This window comes from Saccopteryx leptura, chromosome 8 (assembly GCF_036850995.1).
Source record: "Saccopteryx leptura isolate mSacLep1 chromosome 8, mSacLep1_pri_phased_curated, whole genome shotgun sequence".
Classification (NCBI taxonomy): Eukaryota; Metazoa; Chordata; class Mammalia; order Chiroptera; family Emballonuridae; genus Saccopteryx; species Saccopteryx leptura.
This window is the reverse complement of record NC_089510.1, coordinates 57,281,131-57,305,016: the sequence shown is the minus strand read 5'-3', so window position 1 is coordinate 57,305,016 and position 23,886 is coordinate 57,281,131. Positions and strand designations below refer to the sequence as shown.

At 36.7% G+C, this 23,886-nt stretch overlaps 1 protein-coding gene across 17 annotated transcripts in view; it reads left to right on the top strand.

Moving 5' to 3' along the window:
- Positions 1-23,886, top strand: part of DLG1 (discs large MAGUK scaffold protein 1) — a 301,581-nt gene that overhangs the window by 107,196 nt on the left and 170,499 nt on the right. For 9 of the 17 annotated variants that reach the window (XM_066347975.1, XM_066347974.1, XM_066347972.1 and 6 more), the window contains one exon: positions 15,999-16,097. The exons of the other annotated variants lie outside the window; for them this stretch is intronic. In XM_066347975.1, coding sequence (XP_066204072.1) covers positions 15,999-16,097 — 99 coding nt within the window. The remainder of the gene's footprint in view (positions 1-15,998; positions 16,098-23,886) is intronic. 17 annotated transcript variants of the gene reach the window in all.

Below are 23,886 nucleotides of genomic sequence, written 5' to 3'. Positions count from 1 at the left end.
TTACCATAGGCCAAAAGGCCCTGTATGGTCTAGCCCTGGCAATATTTCCAGTCTCATTTTCTACTGTTCCCTTGCTTATTCTTCTCCACCTACACTGGCCTTCTTCCTGTTCCTTAAAAAATCAAGCACGTGTCCAGCCTTTATATGGCTGTTCCCTCTGCGTGGAGCATTTTTCCCCACACATTCTCATGATTCATTCCCTCACTTCCTTCAGATTTCTGTCTATTTGTTGCCTTCCCAGATTCTTACTTAAAACAGCCAGCACTCCTTTACTCCAAACATCACTGTCATGCTTTTTAAAATTTTTTCCCTCATAGCACTTAATACTACCTGATCTTTTATCATTGTAAATTTTTTATCTGTCTGAATTCTCCCTGAGACCTTCTGTGAGACATATATCATACTTTATCTAGTGTTGTAATGATCCTATAGCTGATTATTCTCTTCACATTTACCATTCCGGGGAAAAATACACACAAGGAGGTCAAGCGAGGAGAGGAGACGAGAGGAAACCATTCAGTTTCCTTATAACTAGGATGACCGTATAATTTATCAACCGAATTGGTATGCTTTTGATGGAAAGAGAGAACTATTCATACTTAAAGTGGACAGCGTGCATAAATACAGACTTCCCAGTCAGACAGAGGCTATAGTATATCATTTATAATCATTAATCTTCTGACTGTTTCTACCAGTCAGCAGGTATAATATTCACATCAGGTCATATCCACCTTAGACCATCCTGGAATGGCCTAACCTGTTCTATTTATTTTTCTTATACATTTAGCCTCATGCCTAATGATAGCTGGGTTTTGAACTGATAGATCAAATATAAATATTTTCTTGGCCCTGGCCGGTTGGCTCAGTGGTAGAGCGTCGGCCTGGCATGCAGAAGTCCCGGGTTCGATTCCCGGCCAGGGCACACAGGAGAAGCGCCCATCTGCTTCTCCACCCCTCCCCCTCTCCTTCCTCTCTGTCTCTCTCTTCCCCTCCCGCAGCCGAGGCTCCATTGGAGCAAAGATGGCCCGGGCACTGGGGATGGCTCCTTGGCCTCTGCCCCAGGCGCTAGAGTGGTTCTGGTCGTGACAGAGCGACGCCCCGGAGGGGCAGAGCATCGCCCCCTGGTGAGCAGAGCGTCGCCCCCTGGTTGGCATGTCGGGTGGATCCCGGTCGGGCGCATGCGGGAGTCTGTCTGACTGTCTCTCCCCATTTCCAGCTTCAGAAAAATACAAATATACATATATATTTTTTCTTCATTTCTCTTGCTTATATTTAAGAGTATAATGTCTTTGTATTAAACTAGAATATATGCACAGCAGGTACACAATCTTAAACTACTTTGGAAATGCCAACTCTGATAGTGGAATAGTTCCCAAGAGAATGAGTATAAGTAGTCTCCTTTGGGTATTAACTAACTAAGCAATCAAAATTAGGGTTAAAAACTCTATTATACTGGTTGTGAGATGCGGCCTTTTGGCAGAGTTCAGTTTTCCACTCAAAAGGCCAAATTTTATAAGATTAATACCAGGACTCAGATTTGGAAATTGTTTTCTCTTTTCACCTGAAGAATATTGTGGAGTTTTTTTAGGGAACCTATATATGTACCTATTCCAAAAATACATTAAATTATACTTAAGATCCAGTCATTTATACAGTAGGACACTTTAGAAAAGCATAGAGATGAAGATTAAACGTTAAGTAATTGTTTATAATGGTTATATAAGGTTTTTAAAAATACCAAATTGACCATGCAATCCAGCAATCATACTCCTTGGTGTTGACCCCCCCCAAACTGAAAACTTATATTCACTCAAAAACCTGCACACAGATATTGATAGCGTCTTTACTTATCATTGCCAAAACTTGGAGGCAAGCAAGATGTCTTTCAGTATGTGAATGAATGAACCGTGGTACATCCAGGCAGTGGAATGTTATTTGGTTCTAAAAAATGAAAAGACATGTGGGAACCTTGACTCAGTTTTAAAGACACCAATCTGAAAAGGCTGTGTACTATGTGCTTTCAACTACATATATGACATTTGGGCTGGCTTTAGCTCAGAGGTTTCTTCAAGTCAAGTTTGCTTGCCAACTATATATATGACATTCTGGGAAAAGCAAAACTAGGCAGATTGTAAAAAAATCAACATTTGCCAAGAGTTAGGAAAGTGGAAAGGATAAATCGGTAGAGCACAGGATCTTAAGGACAGTAAATGATTCAGTATGATACTATAATGATGGGTACATGTCATTATAAATTTGTTAAAGTCCATAGACTTTGTGCAACACCAAGAGTGCACCCTAATATCAACTATGAACTTTGAGTAATAATGTGTCTATAAGTTCTTCAGCTGTACAAATGTACAATTTTCGTTGCAAATGTTAATAAATGTGTGTGCATAGAGGTTTGATGGGAACTCTGTAATTTTTGCTGAGAACCTGTAAGTGCTCTAAAAAATAAAGTCTATTAAAAAAATTGATATCTTAATGTAGATTATTAGATTGGCTTTAGTTTGAAGAACTAAATGAGTATATAAGAACTAAATCTGTATATAATTTCTATAAATAGGAAGTATGCTACATTCATCTTTGTAGCTTCTACATACTGTCATGATTGTTAGATGACCCTTTTTTGTCAAGGACAAGTAGGTAAAAAGAACTTTTACAAGCTGCACTGTATGTATTTTAATATATTCAAACAAGTTTTAAAGATTGATCTTTAAAATAAAGTGTTAATGAAAGTGCTGGAAAATGACTGACCTGCTGCTCATGGGATCAGGATAGGTGATTTAGCCTCGTCAACATTTTTGCCATTAATTTTTAAGCAGTGTTTGTTTTCATGAGAATTGTATTTCATACCTCTTTATTTTTATACCTCGTATCACAACTATATTTCAGTAAGATTTGGGTAAGATTTGTTTAATGTAATCTACTACACCAGTGGTTGGCAAACTGTGGCTCGCGAGCCACATGCGGCTCTTTGGCCCCCTGAGTGTAGCTCTTCCACAAAATACCACGTGCGGGCGCAAAGGCCAGGTTAGGAGTACCCTAATTAAGTTAATGACAATGTACCTACCTATATAAGTTTAAAAAATTTGGCTCTCAAAAGAAATTTCAGTCATTGTACTGTTGATATTTGGCTCTGTTGACCAATGAGTTTGCCGACCACTGGACTAGATCATAAGCTTCACATGAGCTGGTAGTACTAGGCTCTAGTATCACCAGAGCCTAGCATGGTGAATGCACTTTATAAATATTTGTTGAAATGAGTAAACAAATTTGATATATATTATTTACATTTAATCTGATACTATAAGATGGCTGCAAGGAAGTTTGGAGCTTTCAAATATGGTTTGACCACTGTAGATTTCCCAAGCCATTTTTGTATAGAACTGTGGCTTAAAAATTCACATGTTAACATTTTACAGGATTTTGTGAAATTGTGTATATTTCAAAAGCCCTCTGTGAAAAAATTAAATTAAGATATGTATATTCTTACACATATAAAAGACTTAAATTCTATTGTTAAAATTTGACTTTGTATTATTTCCTCTAAAGATCTTTTTCTGTTTTATTCTTTGTATTTCCTGGCATTGTTATTTAGATAACATTTTTAGCCTTCATTTTTGTATCAAAATTTAGAATTTTGATAAAGGTAGAAATAGTTCAGACCATGTGAAGAAAATAGCCTATAATGATCAGCTTATTTAACCTTAAATAAACCAAATGGTGTGATAATTTAACAGGCATATACAAATCCTGTTTTGTCATTTAAAGCAATTGGCTGTGACACCTGGAAGTAGTAGAATTTTAGAAGCCTGAACACTGTTTAATTCTGTGCCTAGATAAATTTATTTCAAAGATTTTTCTCCCTTACCACTTAACAGGAGTCTTGCCTGTTCTTTTTTTTTTTAATGTTTCTTTCTTTCTTTCATTCATTCATTCATTCATTCATTCACTCACAGAGGCAGAAAGAGAGTCAGAGAGAGGGATAGACAGGGACAGACAGATAGGAACGGAGAGATGAGAAGTATCGATCATTAGTTTTTTGTTGCGCATTGTGACACCTTAGCTGTTCATTGATTGCTTTCTTATATGTGCCTTGAATACGGGCCTTCAGCAGACTGAGTAACCCCTTGCTCGAGCCAGCGACCTTGGGGTCAAGCTGGTGAGCTTTTTGCGCAAACCAGGTGAGCCTGCACTCAAGCTGGCAACCTCGGCATCTCAAACCTGGATCCTCAGAATCCCAGTCCGATGCTCTATCCACTGTGCCATTGCCTGGTCAGGCCTGCCTGTTTGTTTGTTTGGTTTTTTTCCTTAAGTGAGAAGCAGAGAGACAGAGAGACAGACTCCCACATGTGCTCTGACCAGGACCCACTTGGCAGGCCCCCTACTAAGCGATGCTCTGTCCATCTGGGGCCATTGCTCCATTGCTTGGCAACCAAGCTGTTGTAGCACCTGAGGCAGAGGCCATGGAGCCATCTTTAGCGCCCAGGACCAATTTGCTCCAACTGAGCCATGGCTGCAGGAGGGCAAGAGAGAGAAGGGGAAGGGGGAGGGGGAGAGACAGGTGGTCGCTTCTTCTGTGTGCCCTAGCTGGGAATTGAATCTGGGACATCCAAATGCTGAGCCGACACTTTACCACTGAGCCAACCAGTCAAGGCCCTATTCATTCTTTATTCTTTAGTAAATTCCACTTTGTATTTACAGTATTTGTGAATTGTATTTACAGTATTTGTGAAATCTAAACTATGATTATTGACTCAGCCAGCTCTGAAGTGTGAAGAAGTTGTTAATGACAGAATAGGACCAATTACTTGCCCTACAAATTTTGTTGGTTCTGAGAAAACAATAAAACCCCTAACATTATAATCTGAGGTTTGAATCAAATAGTCTTTATTTTTATGTTTTGAACTCTGACTGATTTTTGTAGAACCAAATTAATGTGTCAAAGTGTTGTTATCAATTTGAAAAAAATCAGTTTGAAAGTATTTTGCAAGACAGGAAAAACAACCAAGATCTTGGATATTAATAGTTTCAGCTATACCAACTACCGTAGCAGGAATGGGGAGGCAAGGGAACAGAACAGAAATCATAATTTTAATCACTTTTTCCAAACTGAAAGGCTATATACAGTATAGAACCTAAATTGTTTCAGTTATAAGAACACAGCTTATTATATAGGATATATATATATATATATATATATATATATATATATATATTGTGTGTGTGTGTATGTGTGTGTGTGTGTGGTGACAGAGACAGAGACAGTGAGAGAGAGGGACAGATAGGGACAGACAGAAAGGGAGAGAGGTGAGAAACATCAATTCTTTGTTGTGGCTCCTTAGTTGTTCATTGATTGCTTTCTCATATGTGCCTTGATGGGGTGGGGGGCTACAGTAGACCGAGTGATTCCTTGCTCAAGCCAGCGACCTTGGGCTCAAGCTGGTGAGCCTTGCTCAAACCAGATGAGCCTGCGCTCAAGCTGGTGACCTCGGGGTCTCAAACTTGGGTCCTCCACATCCGATGTTCTATCCACTGTGCCACCGCCTGGTCAGGCTATATAGTAGGATTTTTTTGTAAAAATATTTTAAAGAACTCTAGATGAAACCTGAAATTTCCATATTTATTTCTTATTTGTTTGTTTAATTCTCACTTCCATTTTTGGGTGGAAGAGTTGCTTATTTTTATTGTCATGCATTAAACAGTGCAACATAATTAAACCAACTATAGTTAGTAAAAACTAGACTGGGTTTCTTGAAGTCATTTTCTATTTTCTTCATTGACCTAATTAGTTTTTTTTTCTTTTTAAAAATCATACTACACCCTGTAGGCAAAATCTAGCCAAACACCTGCTTTATATATAAAGTTTTATTGGAATATAGCCATGACTGTTTGGGTATTGCCTATGGCTACTTTCAAGCCTCTACAGCACAGTTGGGTAATTACAACAGAAACTTCATGGCCTATAAAGTCTAAATACCTGGTCCTTTTCAGGAAAGTTTGCTAACCTTTGACCTAAGGATGAATGAAATGCTCTACTTTTGGGGGGGATGTTATATATTAAAAAGGACAAATGGGAAAGACAAGGTAAAACAGAAACTACAGGAAGCAGCTACCACCTGGTTAGCTACCACCTAGTTAGTAGATCTTTGAAGTTTGGAGGAAGGATACCAGAGGTTTTAAATATGAGTTGTCAGCGAAATTTACTTCCCAATACAGTTGAAAAGGAAAGAGATGAAAATCTTTTGAGGAAGTGTACTGTTTTCTCCCACCCACCACCACAAATAGGACATAATTAGGCAATTAGCTATTGCTGGATAGAGAATATGAAACAGGCAAATTTTTTTTGGTATTTTTATAGTGTGAAAATTCTGTTCTAAGGTTGTCAAGTGGTAGATCATCTTGAATAGCTTCTAATTGGTAGTGTCTGCCCAAGCACACAGAAAGAATCTTTTAGCAATATCTGTTATGTACTATATAGCATGAAAAGGGGTGGGGTGAGTAATGGATATATAGTCTATTTCCTGAGTAATTTTTACCATTTTAGAGTGCTGATGAAATCAGTTTCTTTTGGTAGTCACTGGGTTTCATTTATTCAACAGATATAGAGTGAATATTTCCTATGTGTTAGGTTCTATTCTAGGTACTGGGCATACTGGAGTGAATAGAACAAGAATCTCTACTTTTATAGAGCTTAGATTAAAGGGAAAGAAAATGTATAGACATGGTTAACTAAAATACATAGCATGCTGGAGAAAAAGTAAAAAAAAAAAAAAAAAGAAGAAAATAGCAAATGTATTTGTGAGTGTGTGGACATGGGGGTTGATGGGATAACCAAAAGGGGCTTCAAGTGGAAGGTAATAAATGAGTGAAGACATGAAAGAAGTTGTGGAATTGAGCCAAATGAGTATCTGGAGCAAGAGTATTAAGCAGAGGAATAGTAAATAAGAGACTCTGAGGCCAGAGCATGTTTATAATAATTGAGGAACAGCAAGAAGGTCAGTATGGACAAAACATTAAGTGGGAGGAGAACAGTAGAAAACTTGCATTTCAGAAAGGGGCTGAGCCTGGGCCCTGGCCACTTGGCTCATTGGTAGAGCGTCAGCCCGGAGTGTTCAATTCTGGGCCAGGACACACAGGAGAAGCGCCCATCTGCTTCTCTACCCCTACCCCTTCTCACTTCTATCTTTCTCTTTCCTGCCCCACATCGCCCCCTAGTGGGCTTGCCAAATGGATCCTGGTAGGGGTATATGTGGGAGTCTGTTTCTGCCTCTTCTCTCACTAAAAAAAAAAAAATGGTACTGAGCCTGAATCATTAGAGAGGGACTTGTAGAAGAATAAATAGGGTAAATGTACAATTACTAGGAATCCTTAAGAGCCTGTTTTAGGTTAATAATCATGAAGTCCACAGTTGTGTTGTTTCTTTAGCCACAGTCTGATAAAATCAGGTTTTTAATAAAGCATATTGCAGTTGTAGTTTCACCCCTATTTGTTAAAGTAACCTTATTTTTAAATCCAACCGTTAGGTCTCTGTACTTTAAATGTGTAGTGGTTGTTGGCTCATCCTTCTACCAGCACAAAATGATGAGCTGAATGCTGATGGAATACCATCTTTTCATAATAAAGGGATGCTAAACATTTACTGAATATCATGAATCTTACAAGCAGAATTAAATTCATGAACTAGATAATCTGTCCATATGAACTGACAAATCTGTACCCATGTTTCTAAAATAGGATTGTTAATCACTAGATTTATTTTTCTATCTCCCCTTTGTTATTTTAAAACAAAAAATATGTATTTTAACACCTCAATTATGTTTTAAAATACATCTAATTGTATTAAAGTTTGCTTCTGAGATAATTACGACATGATGTCATATGCAGCTGGTTCAAATAACATGTTTTTGTTCATTTGTTTTTCCACTGTACCAGCTTATATTGAAGGTAACTTGTTTGCAATAACTGTGTCTAAAGGGCTTATGAGTCAAATAAGAAACGTTTAAGCAATGAAAAACGCCTTGATTCTGAAGGCACCAGACCCTTCTTGAGTAGTTTTTTCCAAGCAGAGTTTTGATATATCTACTTCGCTATATTTTATCCTTCTATCAACATGCGAAAGGTTCACGGTTTTTTCCTGGTTTATCCTCCCTCTAGATAGCTTCTCTGACATTTGATCAGAGAAACATGTCTCATTACACAGCATAGTAGATCTTTCAAGAAAGGAGTTTGGATTAAGAATATTAACTATGCTATACAAAAACAAAATAAGGCCCTTGCCTTATTAACTAAGATATTGATATCAAAAGATTTTCTAATTTATGTATTTCATTTGCCATGAGTATGGTATAAATTTATTTAGACCTTATTGAAATTTTGTGTGTATCCTAAGATCAATTAACCCCATTCACATAATATGTTAATATAAGATGTTAAGCAATTATTAATTACCTGGTAGTACAGTCTCAGTTATCTTTCTTCTGAGTTTTGTTTTATGCTGTGAAAACCATTTCAGTAAATAATTTAGTTAGAAAAAAAATTAAATGTTATTTAGATAGCCTTTCAGATCTTTTATGCTTGGGTCTAACTGTGATGTAAAAGGTTATTTTTAGTGGCTATCGTGGGTGTTATTCTTAATCCTTCTTCCCCACTCCCAGCCTCCCATCAGTCACCAGGTACACAAATTATATATTCAAAATCTATCTTGATTTGACTACTCATGTCCATTTTTCCCATCACCACCATTTGGTTTAAGACACTGATCCCCTCTTAGCTGGATTCTCATAGAAACCTCCCATTTGTCCCTTCTGTCTCTTCCTATATCAGTCAGGATTCATAGGTATATACAGGATGGGACAAAAGTAGGTTCACAGCTGTGAGTACGCGAAACACAGAGTTTATTCTTGTATTATTATTTATTATTGTGTTATTTTCCATACAAACAGCTGTAAACCTACTTTGTCCTACCCTATATAAAAACTAGTTTTGCTATTTTAAGCAAAAAATATTTAATCCCGGTAGGTATACTTAATATACATTTTATCATTTATTTGTTGAATAAAGAGGGTGGTACATAGTCATAAAAGTAGATGTACAATAAACATTGTGCACGTGGCTGTATCTAATAAGGCTTCAGACCAATTTTATGAATATTGGTTACATTTTAAACGCTAGTTTAATTTTAAGATCTCACATTAAGTGTAAAAGTAAAGCTATGAAGAAAATTAATAAGACTCTAAAAAATGAATGTTTAAACATTTTTCAAAAAGCTGTCGATTTGAATAATATAAAAAAGTACTTTTAAAATATGCAATCCAGTTATTTTGCAGGAACTTAAATTTTCTGCATGTTCTTTGAGATGGTGTTAATATAGCCTCTGTTGTCATGGAAACAGGTCTCTGAAGGCAGCCTCAGAGGCTAATGATTCCATGGGGTTGCTATGGATAGAAATAACTGAGACTGTTAGTCACCTGGTCAAGAATTTAAAAAAAAAAAAATGAAACCAAGCTAATCTTAATGAGTGATACAAATGCAGCAGGAAAAAGATGATGATGTAATAGTTATTATTGTCTAATGAAATATATAAGATTTTTCAAGTTTAAAATGCTTATGCTGAAATACCTTCTTTTCTGTAATAACCCAAATATAATGGTTACTGTATATTGCTGCCTTATTATTTATGTTAGAATCTTAAAAGCTGATATTTCTAATTTAGAATCATCTTATACAGTTCCCTAGAATTTTGTCATACTCTCAATCCTGCACTCAGAATATCTTATTTCTTCATTTTATTATATTATCAAATTTAACATGTATGCTGTTCCTTATCTCTCAACCTTCATTTGGTCATTAGTCATTTAAGGCTGTATTTTTATTTCAAATTAAAATTACTGTCTTGCTTTGTAATTCTTTGTTACTTGGATTATCAGCTGTGACTAGGAAATGCTGTGTTGATATGTCAGTTGTTTTTAGAAAATTTTCTCAACAGTATTTGCCTTTTTAAGTAAGAGGCAAGGGAATATGCTTTTTTTGTTTGTTTTCAAAGTACTTGCTCAGTGTCCTATAGAGAGTGGTTTGGATTAAAATTGTGTAAATTTTAGGATTTTAATAAAATGATACTCAAACAAGGAAAAAAAGCAAAATCTAATGGCTAAAAGTCTTTTTCTTTAGGAAATAAGAAATTCAGTAACAGAAGTCCAGCAATTTTTTCCTCATTTTTCATAGCTTACCTTTTGCGAACTTAACCTCAGTTGTAAACTGAAAGGTTGAACTTTGTCCCTACTTCTTCACCTCTAATAGTCCTGTATATCATTGATATTTGTTAGCTTCTTTTAGAATAATTCATCTGAAATACATTTTCAGGGTTTTTTTTTAGAGAATGAGATGGTAAGTGATCATAAATTTTTCTCTTGATATGAACAGCTGATCTCCCATTTCTCACTCTGCATCATAATAATATCACTACATATTCATTATTGGCAATTAGAAAAGTAGAATTTGAAATAAAGAGGCACAGGAAAGCTGCTTGTAATCCTTCCCCCAGAGGTTAATTTTTCTAACTGTAAGGTATTTTTCCCCGCTGAGGAAGAAGGAAGGGGCCAGAGCCATAAAGTGTGGAACAGCAAAGGCTTTATTGAATACAGTGCATCCCGCCCGACAAAGTTCCCTGGGGCCAAGGACAGAGGCCAGGGAAGTCGCATGGGGTGACCCGCGTGAGAGATATTTAAAGGGTCTCTATGGTGGTTGAGCTAGTGTGACATGGTGAAATCTCACTGGCTGGCAGACCGTCGCTCTTTTCCCAAGGACTCCTGGGAAGTTTCTTTTGGTGCACATGAGTGTGGGCGATTCTAGCCAAAGTTCCCGGGTCTGGGTGCCTCACGTGACCTTCCCCCATTGCTGACCACCTTACATTCTGATCTTTTGTGTTAATTAGGGGCACCGCTTATTCGTCTGGCTACTTCGTGCTGATTAGGGGCGTCGTGGGGAGGGGGAAATCGGCAGGTGATGTGGCTTTGAGGGGAGTCAGGAGGAACATCTGTTTGGCCATGAGTTGAGAAACTTGGCAGATGTGGTCCTGTAAGGATTTAAAAAAAAAAAAAAAGGAGGAGTAATAGGGGGATCTGCAGGTTCCAGCCTTTTGGTGAGCCGGACATGGTTAGGGGCCAGCAAACTTGAGGCAAAACTGTATGCCAGGAGTGGCATACGAAGGGGAAAAACTGCATGTGAGGGGTGGTGTGCGAAGAGGAAAAGAAAGAGTCCAGCCTCCCATCTAGGTGATTTGTCCTCCACATAGAGACACTAAGGATGAGCCTGCTGCCCAAAGGGGGCAATCGCTCCGCCAGTGACCGGCTGCTTGCAGTTAGGGCAAGGCTCAGTGGGCAGCCGCGGGCAGGGGCGCTGCTGGGACCAGTGACCCTGGTTGCCACACGTAAAGCAAGCTGCTGGTGGGATTCCTCTTTGTGGCTTGGACTTGGGTCGGGCACTTCCTGTGCCTTATCCCTGTTGCTCTGCTGGCCTCAGGACTGCCACAAGAATCTGAGTTTGGAGCATTACGTTCTGCTGTGTGCAGGCCTGGCAAACAGCCTTGGCATTTTCCTCCTGACCATTAAAAACTTTAAATGACATGTTCACAGGCCTCGGATAGGGAATTGGGGGTTGGGAATAAGAAGAGGTGGGCTTCTGGGGAGCCCGGCACCCAGATCCAACAGGAAACACTGGAGCCAGAGGCAGGACAGGGCCAGAACTTCCTGCAAGAAAATTGGGGTTTCGTGTCCTGCAAACTAGTGTAAGGGCCAATGGCAGGCTGAGAATGGCCTGATGGAGGAGGGGCTTAAGAACACAGTGGAGAAGGGAGGGGCCCCTGGCTGGCAGGGGAGGAGAAAGAGAGAATGATATTTGCAGGTGAATGAGAAACAGGATTCTGTGAAGGAAGGGGAGGAGGGTCTTGGAGGGAAGAGACCTGAGCGAAAGAGGTCTGCAGAGGGATCAGAGAGGGGTCCCGAGAGAGGGGTGCCCCTGGGGGTCAGGCAGGAGGGGGAGAGAGTTGGGGGTCGGGCGAAGGAGGAAAGATTAAGAGCGGAGGCTTTAGGTGAGGTTTCTCTGGCCAAAAAAAGTAGCCTGCGCATAGAACAGGTGGCACAGAGATTAGAACAAGAGCGCGAATAACTAGAAGTCCTGAATGTAAGGGACTCCAACCAGTTCCCAGTTCTTTTGGGGATAGTTAAATTGGTGAGGGTGTTAAAACCGAAAGTCCCCTTCAGGAGGCTACCTGGTTCGATTATCCAGTGGGTTCTGTGGCCTGGCCACAGCGAAGAACAGTTTCTTCCTCTTTAGGGAGGGAGAGATTTCAGATAAGGCAACTCCAGGAGTGTTTTTGGATTAGGTTTAGATTCCTGTGCCTCTATGGCCATCCTCAGTTCTCAGAGTGGTCAGAGTTGAGAATTGGTGTCCTGCAACTCATTCTCTGGCCACCAGACAGATAGGAAAAGTGGATGTGCTTGGGACATCTCCACGGGCACACACGCACTCGGAATGGAAAGAGGTCTCTGATGCAGCTGCAGTTTCAGACAGGGAGTCTCGGTGGAAAGAACTGAGGGGAAGCTGGAGGCAGGGGACTTACCGCACTGTGTGCTGAAGTGGGTGGAAGGTCGGAGGTCCTGGTTCTTTCTAGGAGGGGAAGGGTAGAGGAGTGGCCCCAGCAGGCTTCTGACTTCTCCCAGGTTTCAGCACCAAATGTAAGGTATTTTTCCCTGCCGAGGAAGAAGGAAGGGGCCGGAGCCACAATGTGTGGAACAGCAAAGGCTTTATTGAGTACGGTGCATCCCGCCCAGCCCCAGGACAGAGGTCAGGGAAGTTGCATAGGGTGACCCGCGTAGGGGATATTTAAAGGGTGTCTATGGTGGTCGAGCAGTATGACATGGTGAAATTTCACTGGCTGGCAGACAGTCACTCTTTTCCCAAGGACTCCTGGGAAGTTTCTTTTGGCGTGCATGAGTGTGGGCGACTCTAGCCAAAGTTCCCGGGTCTGGGTTCCTCACGTGACCTTCCCCCATTGCTGACCACCTTACACTTACAGTTCTTCGCATTTTTTTTTACATGTTTCATCTTTCTTTTTTTTAATTAACATCATGTCATAGGCAATATTGCAAATGACTTACAAACTGTTCTTACAGATGACTTATTATTGTTGCCTAATATCTATTTAATCTTACGTAATTATCACTATTTACTTAACCATTTCAACACCTCTGGATTTTTGGGATATTCCGCATTTCCCCAAATATAAACAATGCTTAAGTGACCATATGAATAGTATTAAAACATTTGCTTTTTTAATTATGTATTACTTTAGGATAGATTTCTAGAATTACTAAGTCAGAAAGGTTAGATATTTTTATGGCTATAGACAACTACTGATGAATTGCTTTTCCTAACATTTGTATATATTTATATATCTAAGGGCAGTGTGAAAGAGTACCTGTTTTTGTGCATTAAAATTTTTTTAGTTTGTTTTATTGTGGTACAATATATGTAACAGAATTAACCATTTTAACAAGTTTTAACTTTTCAATTCTATGGCATTAATTACAATATATCCCCAGTGTTTTGCAGTCATCACTATTTCCAAAACTGTTTCATCATGTCAAACAAACTAACCATTAAGCAATAACTCCCCAGGCTGTTCTCTCCCTAGCCCCTGATAACTGCTAATCTACTTCCTATCTCTGAATTTATTCTAAATATTTCATGTAAGTGGCATCATACAATATTGTCCTTTTGTATCTGGTTAATTTCTCTTAGCATAATTTTTCAAGATTTATCCATGTTGTAGTGTATATCAGAATCCATTCATCTGTTTATAGACATTTGGGTTGTTTCTACCTTTTGACTGGTGTGAATAATGTATCATTGAAATGTTGGTATAGAGCAGGGGTAGTCAACCTTTTTATACCTACCACCCACTTTTGTATCCCTGTTAGTAGTATAATTTTCTAACCACCCACTGGTTCCACAGTAATGGTGATTTATAAATAAAAAGTAGGGAAATAACTTTACTTTATAAAATTTATAAAGCAAAGTTACAGCAAGTTAAAGCATATAATAATAATTACTTACCAAGTACTTTATGTCAGATTTTTGCTAAGTTTGGCAGAATAAATCTTTATAAAACAACTCACTATAGTTAAATCTGTCTTTTTATTTATACTTTGCTTGCTCCACTACCGCCCACCATGAAAGCTGGAACGCCCACTAGTGGGCGGTAGGGACCAGGTTGACTACCACTGGTATAGAGTATCCAATTCCTTGTCCTCAGTTCAGTTGAACATATACCTAGGAGTAGAATTTCTGGGTTTTATGGTAAATCTATGGTTAGTTTTTTGAGGAACTGTCAAACTTTTCCACAGAGGCCATATTTTCTTTCCTACCAGCAGTTTTTGAGGGTTCCAGTTTTGCACATTCTCACCAACATTTGTTACTTTCTGTTTTTGTTTTCCCTTTTTTATTACAGCCTGCTAGTAGTTGTGAAGTGCTATTCAACTTTGATTTGCATTTCTCAATGAATAGTGGTGTTGAATATCTTTTCATGTGCTTATTGACCATTTGTATATCTTTAGAAAAATGTCTATTCAAGTCTTTTGCCCATTTTTTGATTGTCTTTTTGTTGTTGAGTTGGAGTTTTTTGTTTATTCTGAATATTAAACCCTTATCAGATGTATGATTTGCAAAGATTTTCTTCCATTCTGGAGGTTGATTGTCTTTTTACTTTCTTAATAATTCCCTTTGTTGTATAAAATGTTTTAATTCTGATTAAATCCTACTTATTTTTGTCACTTATGGTTTTGATGGTCATATTTAAGAATCCATTGTCAAATCCAAGGTCATGAAAATTTACCCATTCTATGAGTTTTATGGTATTAGCACTTATATTTAGGTTGTTGATTAATTTTCAGTTAGTTGTTATATATGATGTGAGGTAGTGGTTTACCTTTTTTTAGCATGTAGATATCCAGTTGTCCCAACACCTTGTGGAAGAGACTTCATATGTTTTTGATAAATTTTGATTGATATGATAGACAAAAGAGGTCAACATTGTAAATTTTTTGTATTTTCATCAGCGAGGAAAAGCATAGTTTCAAATTTAGCAATTTGTTCCTTCTGTTTTAAGTATTCTTATGCACATTGTCCTCTTACTGGTTTAATTTTTAAAATGTGTTTCTTATACATGTAGAATATATCATTGGTACAGCAAATTTTTATGAATTTGGTTTACAGGGTTTGGGACTTGTTAGAAAACACCTTTCTGTGTTCCAGTTATATCTTTAAAAAATAGCTGCATCAAGTCAGACAGCGTAATTGAGTGTAAATGTCAAAGCTTTTTAAATTATCACTAGAGTTCCTACGTTTTTCATTTTTTCTGGAATGTGTCTGACGCATAATAGGTACTCAATGAATGCTAGTTCAATTAATGACTTTACAGGCAGGCTCTTGATTTAGCAGAGGTTAATAGCACAGATTACCTTAAATTATGCAGATTCAATTTTGAAGTTCTTTGAATCTTTTGTCTGTAGATTTGTAAGCTCCAATTACCTACCTGATGGGCTAATGGAATTACTTTTAATTCTTTAACTACAAGGAGGAAAGTAGTCAAATATATTCTTGAATGCTAGAAAAATATTTTGTAGCCTTTCTCTTAAGCTAGTGTCTTGTCTCCTAGAGGAGAGGACTTGTAAATTATTATCTTTTGTTATTTTCATTTAAACATCAAAGGAGTAGTCACTCATTTTAACTACAGAGTAATAAAATATTTGTGATATAATGATTTCTAAAATATTTTCTGGCAATCATTTTCTCATTTAAATTGAGGTAATATGTTAATATTTTGCCTATATCTCAGTTACTTCTGAACTAATTTATCTTTATGACAAAACTTTCTGTTTTGTGTTTACTTTTTATTTTGGTATTTTTCCTGATTTTTTGTCGTTGATGATTTTTAGCCAACAGAAGCTGTACCTCTCTCTTCTCCCACTGTCCCTGTGATCCCTGTCCTGCCAGTCCCTGCTGAGAATACTGTCATCCTACCCACCATACCACAGGTTTTTATTAGTTTTTTTTCCTTTATAAAAATTTAATTTGCTTTAATGTTTCATTTGTATTTTTTTCAAAGTGTTTTAATTATTTCTTTGTTAGATTTGGTAATTTGCTTTGGGCTTCAATTGGTATTTTTAGGGAATTAAATATTTGGGATTTAATATAAAGTAGATTAATATTTGCCATTTTATTATGTTGTCTGTGAAATAAGACACATTGTAAACTTCATAATATTGACCTCTTTAGATTTATTATCATGAATTTTGTACTTGTAAATGTTAAACAGTTTTAAAATGTTTTTGTTTTTGTAAATTGTTTTATTTTCTTTAGAAAATAAAAATTGCCTTCTTGATCTTGTACTGGATGTGTCATTTTCTATAGCATTTTGTTTAATAGTATATTTATCTTCTTTGGAAATAATTCATCTTTCTGTTATTTGATTAGATAACATACTTCACATTTATTAAAAATAATAGCCAATGTATATAAAGTATATGGGAATTCATTGTGTTAATTTGCAACACTATTGTAAGTCTAAAACTGTTCTCAAATAAAGTTGATTTTTAAAAAGTTAACATGTAACAGTCAAAAAATGAAATAATAGCCATATGTCAGAGCTTCTGAACCTTTTTCGCTTTCAGAGCTTTAGTAGTTCCAAGCATGACTTATTAAGATACAAACTGCCTTACCAAGAGTGTTATCCAAAGTCAAAATATTGGTAGAAATATTAAGTATAATAATAATGATTTTTGGTGTGAAAGTTCTCGGTCTTATTTAAAGTGTAAATAAGTACATGTTTAGGTATTTTTACAATTACTAGTTTATAGCATACAATCTGGGTAAAAATAGTATGTTTGCTGTGTAAATGCAGTTTCAAAATAAGTCCCCTGGCAGGGGCAGGATGGAATATCAACTGTGACTGTTCACATCTCAGTGCCCTTCTCCTCTACTGAAAAAATGAAAGTCAATAGGAACATCATACAGAATAGGATTCTAGGGGAAATTATATAGATATTACATTAAGACTTTAATAATTCTAAATAAGCAGCCTAAGGGTTATTGTGATAATGTAACATCTTTCCAAGTATCTAGGATTTAGTAATACAATATTTTTTTCAGTAGGAGATTTGAAAGTTTATTTTACTCGTCACTTTAATTCATCTTTTGATGTTAAAATAGTTTTCTAGACTCCTTTGAAATTTTGTAGTAGTTTCTGTTCCTATTATACTTAATAGGAAACTTTCCCTTCCCTGTTCAGAGTTCTCTGATTTATTTATCTAAGTGTCCCTATTATAGCATCACACTATACTTGGAAATTGTTAAAACATTGCATAGCCTTGTAATTATATATAAAGGTCTTAGAATCAATTTGATCTGATTTGGAATTCCAGTCCTACCACTTACTGTGTAACTAAGCAATTTACTTAACTGTTCCGAGCTTCCATTTACTCATCTGTAACATGGCAGATGATAGTAGTACTAACTTGAGATCTTTTATAATAATTGAAAGAATAGTAATGCATGGATAGCTGGTATATAACCGTGTTTTTTTAAAATATTGTTTAAAATATATAATAATTTTTTAAAAAAATATTTTATTTATGGATTATATCAAGAGAGGAAGGGGGGAGAAAGAGTGAGAGAAACATCAGTCTGTTCCTGTATGTGCCCTGACTGGGTATCGAACCCAGGATATCCACACGCCGGGCCGACTTTGTATTGTTGAGCCAACCGGCCAGGGCCCAGAAGGAGTGTTTTTATGATTAAGTATAACATGTACATTCTAAAATTAATACAAATGATTAAAATGTTTTTCCCCAAATACATTTTGAAGTTCATACTTAATTTATAAGCCAATTTTAACATTTTAAATGGATATAATTTTTCTTCTAAGGGTCTACTACTTTACATTTTAGATGCAGCACGGTGTAATAGAAATAGACGCAGAAAATGCAAGATTTCAGAGTCTAATCCTGCATCTGTGACTCAAACAAGTTACTTAACCTCTCTGAACTTTATATTCCCTTCATCTACTAAAACAGGGGAATAATGCCTCACTGACTACTTCAAAATGAGTTTGAGGATCTGGCATTTTAGACAGGTCATAATGGATGTCTTATTATTTGTAGAACTTCTGTATGTTTCAGAGTGATTTTATATTAATACCATATCACTTAAATTTTGTGAAAGCCCATAGGAATTATGTTATTATACACAGTGGTACAGAGAACGATATATTCAGTGGCTGCTTGAAGTTGCAGAAAGAGCATGGACTTTATAGTGCAATCTACCACTTCCTGGCCTCATTCACAATTTCCTGGCCTCACTCCTTTCTAGCTAAGTGATAGTGGGGAAATTAATCAGCTTCTCAGAGCTTCAGTTTCTCCACAAAGAAATTGGACACATAGTAGGTAAATAACAGATGCTAGTTCTTCCTAAGGGTGATATAATCATGTCATTTCTATGATACTGGCCTATTAAATATACAGGTTTATCTCTACCCCCAGAGTAAATATCCTGCTTGAAAACTAAATGCTTTAGGCCTCTGTTTCTACCAGTTGTAAGGAGCTATCATGTAATAAAGGTATTGTTAAAAATACTTTATTGTTATTTTTTGTGTGTGTCCAAGTCTTTGTTCATACTCAAATATGTGCTTTGGAGGAATTGGCTTTTGTTCGATTTTTTTGTTCTAATCACATATATACTAAGCTGAATATAATATTGTCCTTTTCGTCTACTAGCATACTATCTTTTTGTGTAAGAGACAAGTTAACCAATAATTTCCACATGACATAAGAATAATTACGTTAGAAGTATATCCACTGCAGAGCATCCTATTGCTTTTGGAAAGTTCAAATTTCATGAAACATCTGAGAGTTGAATCATAAATGATTTGAACATCAGTATAATCTAAAGCATGACTAAATATATATATATTTTTTGTTTTGTTTTGTTTTTTGTATTTTTCTGAAGCTGGAAACGGGGAGAGACAGTCAGACAGACTCCCGTATGCGCCCGACCAGGATCCACCCGGCATGCCCACCAGGGGCTACGCTCTGCCACGACCAGAGCCACTCTAGCGCCTGGGGCAGAGGCCAAGGAGCCATCCCCAGCGCCCGGGCCATCTCCGCTCCAATGGAGCCTCGGCTGCGGGAGGGGAAGAGAGAGACAGAGAGGAAGGGGGGGGGTGGAGAAGCAAATGGGTGCCTCTCCTATGTGCCCTGGCCGGGAATCGAACCCGGGTCCCCCGCACGCCAGGCTGACGCTCCACCGCTGAGCCAACTGGCCAGGGCATGACTAAATATATTTTTATTTTACTGGTAATCTTAAATAAAATAATGTAATTTGGATTACCTTATTGAATTGTTTTTAACCATACACTAATATGTGACTACAGGGGCTTTATTTTGTTTGTGTTTTGTGGGGTCTTTGGGGGTTTTTTTTTGCTTTTGTGTTTGTTAATTTTCTATTATTTTTAAATCATTTCAGACTTACAGAAAATTGCCAGAATAGGACAAAGAAATTCCACCCAGATCCCCCAATTGTTCATATTTCTACCTACCACATCTGCTTTATCATTTCTGCTCCTATAAAATTGACTATGTTATTATTATTCTTTGTGAGCCATTTAAAAGGAAGTTTCACTCATGCCCCCTTTACCCCAAGTACAAATATTCTGTAATACTTAATGTTTCTTACTAAGAATAATAATACTATACTACATACTTTAGTACAATGAGCTAAGCCAGAAAATTAACATTAATATAAGGTCTACCAGAAAGTTCTGTCCGTTTCTATCACAGCAAGTTTCGACACGTAAGCACATGTTTATTTGGCGCATGTGTGCCTCTCTATTTTTATCACTTAATGTATACATAGTGACGTAGCAAATTAACTAAAACAAAGTTGATTCACGTTAGTCTTATGTATGAAGCGATAGTGTACCCATGGCTACTGATAAAGTTCATTTACGCCACTGTATTGTATACGAATTTCAACAAGGAAGAAATGCTACAGAAGCATGTAGAAATTTATTGAAAGTGTTTGGTGAAAGTACAGTTTCTGATAGGACATACAGAAGATGGTTCAAAAATTCGAAAAAGGTGATTTCGACCTTTCTGATAAGCCACGTTCTGGGCGACCATCTTTGATCAATGACGATGTTGTTAAGACCATGTTGGAGCAAGATCCTTTTCTGACAACAACGGAGATCGCAGAAAGGCTTAATTCAGCTCAGCAAACCATTTTGGACCATATTCGGAAGATAGGATTGGTGTGGAAATATATTATTTAATAAAGTTTATTGATGGTAAGAAAAATTTGTATTTTGTTTTATTCCAAAAACGGACAGAACTTTTTGGTAGACCTTATATAATACTATAATCTGCAAACTTTACTTGTATTTTGCCAGTTGTCCCAATAATATTCTTTATAGCAAAAACAAAAACAGGTCCTTTGGTCAGTCTTATACCACACATTACAGTTAGTTTTCATGATATTTTATTCTCCTGTAACCTGGAGTAGCTCCACAGTCTGCCCGTCTTTTGTAAGTGTGGCATTTTACAAGAGAACAAGCTGGCTGTTTTGTAAAATGGCCTTAAATTTGTGTTTGTTTGATGCAGTCATAATTAGATGATGATCTTTTTTTTTTTTTTAATTTTTAAATTGTGGTAAAAGAGACAATGTAAAATTTACTACCTTATTATTATTTTTTTTTAGCAAGAGAGAGACAGAAAGGGAGAGAGATGAGAAGCATCAACTCATAATTGTAGCACTTTAGTTGTTCATTGATTGCTTTCTCATATGTTCCTTGACTAGGGGCCTCCAGCTAAGCCAAAGTGACCCTTTGCTCAAGCCAGTGACCATAGGGGTCATGTCTGTGATCCCATGTTAAGGCAAGCAACCCTGTGCTTAAGCCGGCAACCTCAGGGTTTTGAACCCAGGCCCTCAGCATCCCAGGTCAATGTTCTATCCACTGTGCCACCACCTAGTCAGGCTACCTACCTTAATTGTGTTTAAGTTTAGTGGTATTATGTATATTCAAATTGTTGTACAACCATCACCATCATCCAACTGCGGAACTCTCTTCATCTTGCAAAACTGAAACTGTACCCTTAAATAATAACCCCCCTACAACCCGGCCCTGACAAACATTATTCTACTTTCTGGCTCTATGATTTTGTGAATCATATAGTGTTTGCTTTTTGTGCCTAGTTTATCTTACTTAGCATAACATCCTCCAAGTTAACCCATGTTGTAGCATATGTAGCATTGAAATTTTATTTCTTTTGAAGGTTAAGTGATATTCCATTTTATGTATATACCACATATTGTTTATTCATTCATCTGTCAGTGGAATTGGGTTGCATCCACATTATTGGTGTTGTGAATAATGCTGCTGTGAACGTGGGTTTACAAATACCTCTTTGAGACCCTGCTTTCAATTCTTTTGAGTATATATGCCAAGGTAGAATTATTGGATCATATGGTAATTTTAATTTGAGGGGAACTTCTATACTGTTTTGCACAGCAGGTATATTATTGTATATTCTCAACAACAATGCACAGTACTTCCAATTTCTCCACATCCTCCCCAATGCTTGTTACATTCTTTTTTAGTGATATAGCCAGCCTAATGGGTGTGAAATGATATCTCATTGTAGTATTGATTTGCAGTTCCCTAATGTTTAGTGATATTGAGCATCTTTTCACGTGCTTATTGACAATTTGTGTATCTTCTGTGGGGAAATGTCTATTGAAGGATAACATTTTTGAATCAGGTTGTTTTTTGTTGTTGAGTTTTAGGAATTGTCTATATATTCTGGATATTAACTCCTTATCATATATGATTTGAAAATATTTTCTCCCATTGTATAGGTTGTCTTTTACTCTATGGATAGTATCTTTGATGCACAAAATTTTTCAGGAATTGCTAATTGTGTCTATATATTTTTGGTTGCCTGTGCCTTTGGTGTCTTATCCAGAGAATCATTGCCAAATCAATGTCACAAAGCTTCTGTGCAGAGATAGAAAAATCTATTTTTTAAGAGTTTTCTTCTAAGAGTTTTTGTTTTAGGTCCTACATTTTTTAGGTTCTTGGTCCATTTTGAGTTAATTGTTGTATATGGCATTAGGTAAGGGTTCAGTTTCATTATTTTACATGTGGATATCCATTTTTCCCAGCACCATTTGTTGAAAGACTGTCTTTTTTCTCATTGAATGGTCTTAGCACCCTTGTCAAAAACGATTTGATCATATATGTGAGAGTTTATTTTGGACTTCTTATTTCATTGGTACATATGTCTGCCTTTATGCCAGTACCAAACTATTTTGACTATTGTAGCTTTGTAATAAGATTTGAGATGAGGAGTGTGAGTCTTCCTGCTTTGTTCTTTTCAGAATTATTTTGACTATTCAGATCCCTGAGATTCCACATGAATTTGTGGTTAGATTTTTTTATTTCTGCAAACAATTCCATTGTTGGGATTTTCATAGGGATTGGTAAGGATTAAATTAAATGTGTAAATTGCTTTGGATAGTGATGACATTTCTAACCCATGAACACAATATATTTCCATTTGTCTGTTTTTCCTCTTTCAGTAATGCTTTTTAGTTTTCATTGTATAAGCCTTTCACCTTGTTGGGTAAATTTATTTCTCTTTATTTTATTTTTTAGATGCTTTTGTAATTTTTTTTAAGTTGTTTATGTATAGAAATACTACTGTTGACTGTCCACTGTTACTTTACTAAATTTGTTTATTTTAACAGGTTTTCTGTGGTACCTTTGGGATTTTCTACATGTATGACCATATCTGCAGAGATATTTTTCCTTTTATTTCTAATTTGAGTATCTTTTTAATTCTTTTTATTTTCTAATATTCTGTCTGAGACTTCCAGTATGTTAAACAGAAGTGGTAAAAACAGCATTCTTGCCTTGTTTGTGATGTTAGAGGAAAACCTTTCAGTCTATCATCATTCAGTATTATATTTGTTGTGGGTTATTCATGTGTGACTTTTTTTTTTTTTTAAACAAGAGATAGAGACAAGACAGGAAGGGAGAGAAATGAGAAGCATCAACTCGTAGTCTGGCACTTTCGTTGTTCATTGGTTGCTTCTCATATGTGCCTTGATAAGGGAAAGGGGACTTCAGCTGAGCCAGTGACCTTAGGGATTCAAATCTGGGACAGCAGCATCCCAGGTTGACATTCTGTTCACTGAATCACCCTGGTCAGGCTCATATATAACTATTATTATACTGAATTGGTTTCTTTGTGTTCTTAGTTTGATGAATGTTTTTATGAAAGGATGTTGAGTGGGGTCAAATATCTTTTCTGCTTTGAGATGATTGTGTCATTTTCTTTTTTTATTCCATTGATGTGTTATATTACATTGATCAACATTTAGATGTTGAATCATTTTTGCATTCCAGGAATAAGTTCCACTTTGTCATGGTTTATAGTCTAATTATGCTTCTCCATTTTGCTGGTGTTTTATTGATGATTTTTGTATTAGTGTTCATTAGATATTGGTCTATAGTTTTCTTGTACTGTTTTTGTCTGGCTTTGGTGTCAGGGTAATGCTAACCTCATAGAATGAATTAGTGTTCTTCCTTCTCTTTTATTTTTGGCAGAAGTTGAGAATAATTCACCAGTAAGGCCATCAGATCAAGGGCTTTTCTTTGTTAGGTTATTTTTTCGTCACTGGTTCAATCTTCTTACTAGTTATAAGTCTATTCATATTTTCTATTTCTTCATGATTTAATATTGGTAAGAGTTTATCCATTTTGTGTAGGTT